Here is a 10,985-nt window from a genome sequence, read left to right on the forward strand (position 1 = left end):
GCGGCATTACTGATTACGCTCTTTTCATTGTCCGAAATACCTCTAGTACTTCAGTCAACTTATATCTACCATCTTTGCTGTTTCGAAGTTTGACTTTCATCCTCCAGTCAAATAAGAAGAAGAAGAAAAAGAAAAGGAAAGAAAGAACAAAAAGAAATCTTTTTGAAATCTAATTGACACACACACGATATTCAACGATGCAAATTTTAAGAAAAATTGTATTATATTCAATCTTATATTAAAATTTTGGATATATCAATACTGTCTAAGGATTCCGAATGCAAGATAAATGAAATTAATTGCAATGTCCGTTGGAAAATAACGCTACTTTTTTTTCTGCCCATTCTGGGAATTTGTCGGTGCCGAAAACCAAGGTTCCCAAAAGTGGAAAGGTAACTATTTGTACGAGTAAGCTATATATTGCAGGAAGAAAGCCGCCGACGATTAACATTGGCGTTCGTATGTGAGCCGCGATCGATGCAATTGCGTTTGGTGGAGTGCTGACTGGTAATCGAAATCCATAGGAGCACATTATTGTCGATGGCACCATCAGATAAAGAGGATGTACCTTCATCGCAGTAGACTGCAACAATAACATGTATTATCGGTTCGGTATTGTTTCGCTAACGTTATAATTGATTTTTCCAAGTATTATCTTATAGTTAAAAGTCTAATGAAATTCACCATGTGTGCTACTATGGGTATAACGATGTTTGCAGTGCCTACGTTCGACGTTATTTCCGTTAGAGTACCAATGAATAACAAAACGATACATAATAGCGATATAGGATGTAAATGTTTTAACGGTAACAACAAATGACCTATTTTCATCGCCAGACAAGATTTATTGCTGCCCTTGGAGATAGCAAATCCACCACCGAGTAGAAAAATCAATCTCCATGGCATCTTTCGTTGAATCATGTTCCAAGTTATTAAACCTTCGGAAGGACCCCATGGTCTCTTCTCAGCTATTTAAACAAAACTATTTCATTGCAGTTTAATACATGGTATGTGATATAATTAGTATAATATATGTATTAGCTTACGATCTCGACTCCAAGAGTATATAAAATCGGGATCCCTAGGGATGTAAAGCATCAGCAAGCAAATGAGCACAACAGGTGTTGAATCCTTAATCTCCCTATTAGATCAAATCAATTTGAGAAGAAATAAGGATTTATGATCTATTAAAAACAAATTTCTTACACGTCCGAGATAAGTTCTGCCCAGCCTATGATAAATCCGGGAGCTCTGAATATCCAGAGAAATATACATGTTAAAAAGAGTATCGATACAATGGTCTCGTGGAACGACATAGGACCTATTTCTTTCAGCTTCTCTTTTATCACCTAAGAATATCACGTTATTTATTATCTTATGCCTGAATATTGCATTGTTCATACTCCATGAAACAATCATGAAGATTATAAAAAAATGTGATTCGGAAATGATCTCTCTTTCTCTCTTTCTTTCTCTCTTTCTTTCGATGAGGAACGATTCGATTTTATTTGAATTTAAGAAAAGTTCACTTGATTAGCTATTTTCTCTCCTTCTGGACCGATCTTCGCAGCTTCGGCATCTTTGCTCTTTGGTCTTAAGAAACCGAGATAAACTATTCGAAGATGGATCCACAAAACGAAGGTGTTAATGGCCATTTGAGGAAAGCAAGCTGCGATCCAATTCCCAAAAGTGATTGGATCTGCTTCGGGAAAGGTGTATTCGTAGATGCCTTTGAAGACGAGATTCGTCGGTGTACCGACTAAAGTTCCAGTGCCCCCGAACGTCGACGCGTATGCTGCCGCCAAGAAATAAGCTTTCGTCACGTTCGTTGGCTTCAATTCTCTGAAAAAGAATTTCATTTAGTCGAGTACTCAAAGCAACCGTTCGTTTTTAAGATTCTACAAGAGGGAGGGAGAGAGTGGGAGAGAAAGAACGAATAGAAATTCATTTTGGTTTTTACGTACGGATCAGCATCGGGTTCATTTGGATCTATGATAACATGAAATACTTTTCCTAGTCCTTGCTGTGACAAGAATAAAAACAGAGAATAATAATTGTAAAAAAATGTGTTCACAAGAAATATAAAAATATTTTGATTTGCGGAACCGTCGAAAAACTTCGTTAGTTCGTGATAATAATAATAACAACAACAATAATAATAATAATAATAATAATAATTTCGAGTTATTTCGATGATACCACATCGAGGAGAATAATATAATTATAAAAAGAACCCTTTCCAATTCGTAGAGAACGGCAAAGACAATGGGCACCATCATTGCTGTGGCTGCAGCATTTGCGATCCACATAGATAGAAAAGTGGTTACGGTACAGAGACCTCCTAGAAGCTTCGAGTGGCTACAACCAACTATTTTCATGACTATAAGAGCGATTCTCATATGCAGGTTGCAATGTTCCGTTGCGAAAGCAAGGATCAAGCCACCCATGAAAACTATTATGGGATCATTCATGTAGCAATTCACAGTCTCCGTTGTGTTCATTATTCCAAAGATTGGAAAGAGAACGACCGGTATCATAGAAGTAATAGGTACCGGAATAGCCTCGGTCACCCAATATCCTGCCATTAATAGTATCACGAATAAGCATCTGATCTCCTGAAAAAGGATGACACAATAAATTTAAAGAAATATTTATAGTATCATCCAATAAAATAAACAATGTTTTCTTTCTTTATTTAGATAGATGAACTATGTAAGATTTTCGATGGGTTAAAAATCAAACGTACTGAGGAATTGTACATGATTAGAATAATTGTAAGAAGTATGAACCAACTTATAGCGAAGATCATGCGCCAATAGAAGCGAAAGAAGTTACCGGTGTTTATCCAGAATTGTTTCATATTACTAAAAAGAACGATTATGTTGTAACATATTAAATCTAATATGACTTTATAGGGTTATATGTCAGAGAAAAAGAGAAATAGTAACTTTTCTTCCTCAATGCGTTTTTCTTCCACTTCAAAATTCTTTTTTCTAAAATTTGTCGTAACCATTAATTAGAATTTCAACTAATTGGTCCGTTCTTTCTTTCTTTCTTTCATATAAAAACCATGTTTTCCGTCATAACTTGCCCATATAAATGATGCGATATATCGATTTGATATCCTTCTGATGTTAAATTTTATTCTAAAAGAAATATACATGGCGTACAATAATATTTAGATTTAACTTCCCACTTTTAATCGTTGATAATACATTAGAATTATTATACAGAGTTACAAATATTACCAATAGTAGAATATATTAATGTAGAGTATACAACTTTATTGATAAAGGTTTTATGAAAAAAATTCGTTATTATCAATATGTGAGTTTAACTTTGATATATTTATCATTGATGTATTTTTATTAATCTATCGAAGAAAATTATCAAACATTTTTATGACGACGTTACTCTGTATATATAAAGCGATTAGAGCTGATAAAGTTTCTAAATTTCGTATCGGTATTAATTCGTCAAATAATGAATATTGTTTGTTTAAAAGTACGGTCGCCATGAAGTTTTAGAACGAGTCGTTGGCAAAACGTGGCTTGTCGTCGATTCGAGAGATACTAGCTAGGAAACAAGAGGAAAAGAAAGGGAAGGAAGGAAGAAAGGAAGGAAGGGTGCAGAGAGGTGAAGGGAACTTTAGTCTCACGCTGATTCACTGGGAGATTCTAAGCTGGCTGATTCAGAAAGAGAGACGAAGGAGGGTGGCTGGTGAGGTGGCGTGTTGGTAGACAGAGAGGGTGGGTGAAAGTCGGGAAAACAAAAAAAGAAGCGACGCTCCCTCGGTAGACTCGGTGGCAGGGAAAATCCGTGGAGTAAAATAAAAAAAAAAAAAAAAGGAAAAAAAGAAAAAAGAAAAAAGAAAATCGAAAAGAGAAAGAGAGAGAGACAGAAAAAAGAGAAAGCTCGTCGAGGAAGGATAGGTCGGTTGAGTAGAGAGGTCTGAGTTTCGAGGACTGAAGGGGGTGAAGTAGGAAGGGATAGTCAACAGAAAGAGAAAAAGAGAACGAGCGTGACGAAGATGGCTGGAAAAATAGATAGAAATGGATATGTATATACAGGGTGAACTGTGCAATATTACTAACTTTAGTTCTTCAAATATATGTAAAATTTTTTTTTACGTTAACTTTCTATATTTTATCTTAAAAAATCAAAACAAAAACACATAGTAAAGTCCAATCAAAAAATCCAATTAACGATGGATATTCTAAAATAAGATATTTTCAATTAGTGGATGTTCCACCCTGTATATATATACACATACATATATGTATATATATATATATATATATGCATGTATATGTTATATATAAGCTGAAGAAAGAAACTTCCAAAGTCTACCAATACCGTAAATTTTCAATGCAAAGAAACTTTCAATTGTTCACGTTACATGGCTCTCACCCTATATATAGGTACTAGATATACATATTACATATATATATATATATATACATAGACACGATAGTCCAGCTGTAGAGGATTGACTGCTCTCTCTCTCTCTCCTCTCTCTCTCTCTCTCTCTCTTTCTCATTCTCTCATCGGGGGGTGTCGCTGCGCGAAAGAGAGTGTTGCCGAAAGGAGGATAAAGGGGTAGGAGTGAAGGAGAGAGGTAGGAGTATTGCGTTCGCACGTGCGAATGTATAATTCTGTACACGTATATGTATATATATGTATATCTATATGTATGAATATAAGTGTATGTATGCCTCGAGAGCGAAGTAGCGAAAGAGAGAGGAAGGGTAAGAGGTAGGGAAAGGGCGAGGAAATATGATGGTAGTAGTGATGATGCTGATAGTGGTAGTGGTGGTAGTGGGTGGTAGTGGTGGTGGTGGTGGTGGTGGCACTAGTGGTGGTGGTGGTAGTTAAAGAGCCGTTCTTCGAGGCCCCTCACGGCGCGCAGCTCTTCGTTCCTGGCTTTGCTCTGCATTGCGCATTCACGAGACAGGCGCATCGTGCTGGTGGTAGCCGTAGTCGTCGCGTTCTCCTCGTCGTCGTCCTCGTCGATATTACCGTTGGAACGATTCGGTTGATTTTTACAAAGCCGCCATACCGATCAAACGATTAATTTTCTATCCTTTTTTTTCTCTTTCTCTCTCTCTCTCTCCCTTCATACGATCGAGAGAAGAGATCATATTACATCGTGCAAAAGAAGTTGAGGGGTCATCAGCTACGGTATTTCTCGAACGGTAAGCAAAGAATATATACGATTATGAACGAACGGGTGTAGAAACGATGAAATGGTTTAGTTTGATTGATCAGCAATTTTTTCTTCTTTCCTTTGTTTTTTTTTTTTTATTTATTTATTTACTTACTTACTTATTTATTTATTTCGATCGAAATAATGCAACATTTTGGTAAATCGAACGTTAAAAATTGATTTGGACTTAGTATAATTGATTCGTCTTTATTTCTCCTTTCTTTTTTCTTTCTTCGCCTTTTTTAATCGTTCCGTTCGATTTTCTCGTTCATTTCGTCATTACCTATGAGAAATCAATCGGTTCTTCCTTCTATCGATTAAACTTGACCGTACTGCATAAGCTTTACATTTCTCAGCGAGATACGTATAGATGTATTATATCGATGAAATCTCGATGCGAGAGTAAAAGTCAGTAGATTTATTTATAAATGTCCGAGACGAATATCTTTCGGAGAATCTTCTCCGAGTTTCAATCAACGAAAGAATCTATTATGGAAGTTCAAGGTAACGGGAATATCGATTCATTTTGAATCACGCGCCGTTTGTAAAAATTCGATCAATTTTTTCGAACACAATTGCTAAAACGAGAGCGGTTGTAAAGTTTGATTAGGATGACGTGAAAATTCGTTTATATTTATATTATTCTTATTATAGCTACTTTCTTTGATTATTTTTTATTATACTTTCAAAAGAATTTATATCAAGGAAACGCAAAGTATAAAAGAGAGAATATAATAATTCATTCTTCAAGTATCGCACGTGGTAACGTATTAATAAAATAATATACAATTTAAAAAGAAAAAAATTGATCGTTTAATACGATCGATGACGTCTACTGAAATAATTATAGAAGAGTAGAGTGACTGTAGATTAATTTCGTTAGAGAAATTTCTCTCCCGTTATCTTTTACGAAGGGTCGTACTCGTCTCAAACTTGACTACTTAACACTTGTGAGTGCTCCAAGGGTCTGACAAAATTCGATCGTTACTACTAGCGGACACCGCGCTTGTTATCTCGATGGTCTCGTCTCTTTACGACTTTAATGATATAAAATCATGTCATAGAATTTATTTTATTTCAAATTGAACGATATATACTATATATCTCGTAATATATTTCACGATTGATTATGGAAAAAATAGAATATCTTTATTCGGATTTATAGTACAAGGTAAAATATAACAAAAAGGGAAATAAGAACAATTAATTATTCTTTGAAATTCTTATCGTTCGAACGATTATAGAGAGAATAGCAGTATATTTCCGTATATAAGTTTTAAAAAAACTTTCTACAAGGTACATAGAAAACGTAGGAAACTTTGTATTATCGAACGATCTAGCTATTGCTATTCTACTTTTTCTATGTCTTCCTACTTTATTATGTACAAAGGGGCAAGAAGCACGTTGTCGGATTAAAAATTCACGAGATGGAATTCTTCGAATTTTAATAATATCTACACAGTTAAAGGGATAGATACATATGTATATATAGATATACACAGATATATATGTATACTATATAATAGAAGAGTGAACGACCGAAAAAAAAGGACTTTCTCCGGTCTGTGAGTTAAGGGTAAAGCGAGAGCTATTGAAAGTCCCTTAAAGAGTTCACGGTTAGTAGCACCGATCATTAACTTATCGCGGGTAGCTGCGAAAAGTCACTCGTGCGTTTGCCTTCCCCTTTTTTTTCTTTTTTTTTTTTCACCGCTGTATTCATTGAAGCAGCCTGGGGTAGTAGACGTAGGAAAAAAAGAAAAAAAAAATAAATAAAACGAAGGAAAAAAAATGAAAGGAAAAAAGAAGCAAAAGAAGAAGCGCTTGGAATCATCCTATATTCTACCGTGTAGAGTTATAAGCACGGGGAAAAGACATATTCGGTTAATACCCTGACTAACACCGATGCAACATAGCCAACTGTGAAGTTCGATAGCGCAGAATGGTAGCGCGCGATCTCGTGAGCACAATGGAGGATGCAAGGTATGCTAGGTACAGACAATAAAGCGTAGCAAAAGAGAATGAGAGAGAGAGAGAGAGGGAGAGAGAAAGAGAGATAAGGGTAGATAGGGTAGATAGAGTAGACAAGAGAAAAGAGAAAGAGCGAGAGAGAGAGAGAGAGAGAGAGGAAAAGCATATATACCTGGCTACGGTTACCAAGCTGTGTGTTTCTGAGCGCGCATTGCTGTGTGCATCGTTGCTGTGTGCGACCGAGTAGATATATATATATATATGTGTGTGTGTGTGTATCTGTGTGTATGTGTGCATGTAAGTGTGTGTGTACGTTGACTCGGAGGGCGACAGGCGCCATGATATCGATCCTACGCAATATCGTGCTCGGTCCCATGTTCCATGGACGAACCGACGCTCGACGTGTCTCGTGTTCCACTTGCTGTGCTATCCGGCAGACGCGATTTATCGTTGTTACGTGTATGTGTACGAAGTTTATGTACCAAAGCTCAAACATCGTTTAGAGTAGGCTTAAGCGAACGAACCTTGGAACAATCGTGCTCTCGATTGTGGACGCGTGTCCTCTCTCTATCTCTTTCTGTCTCTCCTACACGTGTATATCTATGATAAGGGTTTTATTAAAATGTTTCCTGGAAGAACGATGTATTGTTTTCGATCATCCGATCCGATTAGATTAGATTAGATTAGATCTACTGGACCGATCGTTCGATTACTTAGATAATACGTTTACCTTTGAACCATTTGGTAAATCTAAAAAATTAAATTAAAATTTAATAAATATGATTTAATATTTGGATTATTATTATTATTATTATTATTATTTTTATTTTGCGAACTAATATCATGTTTGTTCGTTCTTACACAGGCGATATCGATAAACTTGTAATAACCATCGTTAAAGGATAATGTGGGGTAGAGCTAGCATGGCAGCTGTGATTCTTTTCCTCGCCTTCTTGTGCATCTTCGTTCCTTGTCACGGTAAACCTCATAAAAATATCTTTATGATTTATCGTCGTTACAAAGATCATTCTTTCATATTTAGGAAGTAATACGGAACTTACTCCATCGGATACGGAAACACCTTCTACGGATGCAGAAGCAGAAATAATCTTGGAACGCGCTACTTCTTGGCTATGGAGTCAGCGAGACAAGGATGCTGGATGGGGTAACGATACTCACAGGGTGATTTTGGTCCTTCGTTTAGGTAATCTATCGCGTAACGATAACGTGGCACCACCTGCCCCATTAGAATTGCAACTTAGTTCAAAGGAAATGGAATTGGAGATAGTCCTCTTGCTTTGGAGGTACATCGTAAAAGAGTTAACATGATCTCTTTTTTCTTATGTTAAAAATATTCGATACATCGTTCTGATATCTTTTCTATTACGTTTCGATCTTCTTCAGACATAGGGAAGTTGGATTTTCTCCGGTTCGTTTGGCTCGTTATACTTTGGCCTTGAATGCTATGTGCATGGATCCGAGACAATTTCATGGACACGATCTGATCGGAACTTTGCAACATCACGAGCCTCCGACCGATTACGAATTCGCACTTACAACTTTAGCTGCGTGTAGTGCTCAAGCTCACGTACGTAAACGACAAATACGTCGTTTGTTGGACATTGCCAATGCTGCACAGGATCATAACGTTGGTTAGTTAACAAACATTGAACTTATGATTTCTAATGGGATATAAAATGAATATTTATAAAATGACGATGATATACTCGCTTTTAGATACCGTGGCAATGGTGATATTAGCACTGAGGTGTATCGTTCAAGATCATAGACATAGAAATTTGCATCACTTCGTTCGAAAACCTTCGATCGGTTTGGCTCAACAGCAAAGATTAGACGGTAGCTTCGGTGACCTTCACACGACAGCATTGGTTATGCAAGCTCTAGAAGAAGTCGAGAACGAACCTGGGGACAATTGGAACAGATCAGCGGCCTTAACATGGTTGATGAGTCAACAACGTCCGGATGGTTCATTCGGTGGAGATATTCGTGCTACAGCCGAGGCTCTTCTTGGCGTTTCACCACGTGGTCTTGCTAGTATTCGTGCTCTCGATTGTGGACAGGGTCTGACGGATAGTTCACCACCTAGACTTACCACGAGCAACAGTAAATCTTTCCTTTGCTATTCATCGTGTCACTGACCTAATCTTGAAATTAACAAATGTTTTAATTATTATTAAAATATAATTTGAAAATCTCGAAATATAAACATCATTTTTGACGAGCAATTAAGATATGTCCCGTTAAAACTATGAGTTGCAGATGTGGCGACCTTGGAGAATCACAGTGAGACGTTAGCAGCAACGACAACCGGAAGTAACACCAGTAATACGGATACTATTATAACTGGTACTTCGATACCAATCATGGTGAACGTTTCATATACACTTTGGGTCGGAAGTAACGTCAACGAAACGTACAATCTAACGGTATCCGCACCGAAAAACGAAACCTTCTATGGCGTGATGCTTTTAGCCGCTGAGATGTCACCACATTTTCAATTTGCTGCATCGGAATGGCCAAATGGACACTATGTTCATACGTTGGCTGGTTATAAAGAAGAACCTATGTCTTATCATTATTGGTTGCTCTATCGACTGCCAACACCACCGGATCCTTCCTCGCCACCTGGAAATCAATTGGTTGCACCTGGAGGTGATACTTGATCGATGTTATAATTGGATCATTATTATGTAATGGATATCGACAAATTGAAGCTACCCTCGTTTATTACTTTTTATACATTTCTCAGAGAACTGGTACTGATCAATCATTTCTCTTTTTCAGGTGTCGATGATCTACAAGTCAGCGAGGGAGAACATTATCTCTTTTGGTACAAGAAGCTATGAACTGTGCGCGAGAGACTGAGAATCGAGTAAGAAGAAACGAGGAAAGAGAGGAGATCAGAGGAGAAATCAAGAGAAATAGAGAATGTATGAGTGTGGAAAATATATAGTATGAATGTGTTCATGTATCTGTTTGTGTGTATGTATGTATCTGAGAGAGAAAGAGAGAGAGAGAGAGAGAGAAACTGATATTTCGAATTACTAGAGCGAGAGCCGATAGTATTCACTGCCATTGCTAAACCGTAAAGCGTATTCACCCTAAGCACGTATTCGTGCGCAGCCGCTCGTAGTTTCAAGGACAACCCGAAGAAGACGGTAAGAAAGGATTGGCAGTGATTTCTGAAACTCCGTTCTAGTGACTGGATGATCGGGTCTGGTAGAATCCAATGATTAAACGTTCCAGCATCACATCGGATCGTATACATATATCAAGGAGAAACTACGCGACTCGTTATTTAAGCTACGAAAAATACCGTTTTCTATGAAACTGCAATGCACAACCATATTGTATTATGATATATCGTATTAATTAATATTTAATAAATCCGATACCCATATGTGTAAAAAAAAAGAATCAAATTATATATATATATATACACATATAAATGTATATGTATATATATATATATAAATATATATATATATATATATATATATATATATATTCATTAGCAAAGAAAAAAAAGATGGCCTGTTTCCTGTTCTCGCAAAAGTATCATTAATTTAGTAACACTCGTATTACGAAGAGGAAATAATAAAAATACATAAATAAACTCTTCGATTGCTTATTGCTGATATGGGTTATTAAATTAATGAAAAGCAAAGTTAATCGTTTTATTCGCATACGCTGTACCATTTGATTTGTTGTTTGAAATCAATAAAGAATAGATTCACATACGAGAGAGAGAGAGAGAGAGAGAGAGAGAGAGAGAGAGAGAGAGAGAGAG

The 10,985-nt window shown here is 36.6% G+C and overlaps 2 protein-coding genes across 4 annotated transcripts; one reads left to right on the top strand and one right to left on the bottom strand.

The window, feature by feature from the left end:
* Window positions 1-295: 295 nt before the first annotated feature.
* LOC122629392 (protein I'm not dead yet-like) lies at window positions 296-2,860 on the bottom strand. Its single transcript, XM_043812776.1, has 8 exons — window positions 2,747-2,860; window positions 2,235-2,615; window positions 1,965-2,023; window positions 1,530-1,848; window positions 1,207-1,349; window positions 1,047-1,141; window positions 685-968; window positions 296-583 (listed from the first exon to the last, which is right to left on the bottom strand). The coding sequence occupies exons 1-8, from the start codon at window positions 2,858-2,860 to the stop codon at window positions 296-298; spliced, it is 1,683 nt and encodes a 560-aa protein (XP_043668711.1).
* Window positions 2,861-4,904: 2,044 nt separating this feature from the next.
* LOC122629288 (uncharacterized protein CG3556) lies at window positions 4,905-10,609 on the top strand. 3 transcript variants are annotated; one of them, XM_043812556.1, is made up of 7 exons: window positions 4,905-5,195; window positions 8,040-8,152; window positions 8,217-8,478; window positions 8,579-8,826; window positions 8,912-9,298; window positions 9,455-9,847; window positions 9,980-10,609. In XM_043812556.1, the coding sequence occupies exons 2-7, from the start codon at window positions 8,080-8,082 to the stop codon at window positions 10,039-10,041; spliced, it is 1,425 nt and encodes a 474-aa protein (XP_043668491.1). In that variant the 5' UTR covers window positions 4,905-5,195; window positions 8,040-8,079; the 3' UTR covers window positions 10,042-10,609. The 3 variants fall into 3 exon arrangements, with proteins under 3 accessions (XP_043668491.1, XP_043668489.1, XP_043668490.1); XM_043812554.1 differs by having other exon boundaries at window positions 4,906-5,195; window positions 9,449-9,847; XM_043812555.1 differs by lacking the exon at window positions 4,905-5,195 and adding an exon at window positions 7,460-7,918 and having other exon boundaries at window positions 9,449-9,847.
* The last annotated feature ends 376 nt before the right edge of the window (window positions 10,610-10,985 follow it).

This window comes from Vespula pensylvanica, chromosome 5 (genome assembly GCF_014466175.1).
Source record: "Vespula pensylvanica isolate Volc-1 chromosome 5, ASM1446617v1, whole genome shotgun sequence".
Classification (NCBI taxonomy): Eukaryota; Metazoa; Arthropoda; class Insecta; order Hymenoptera; family Vespidae; genus Vespula; species Vespula pensylvanica.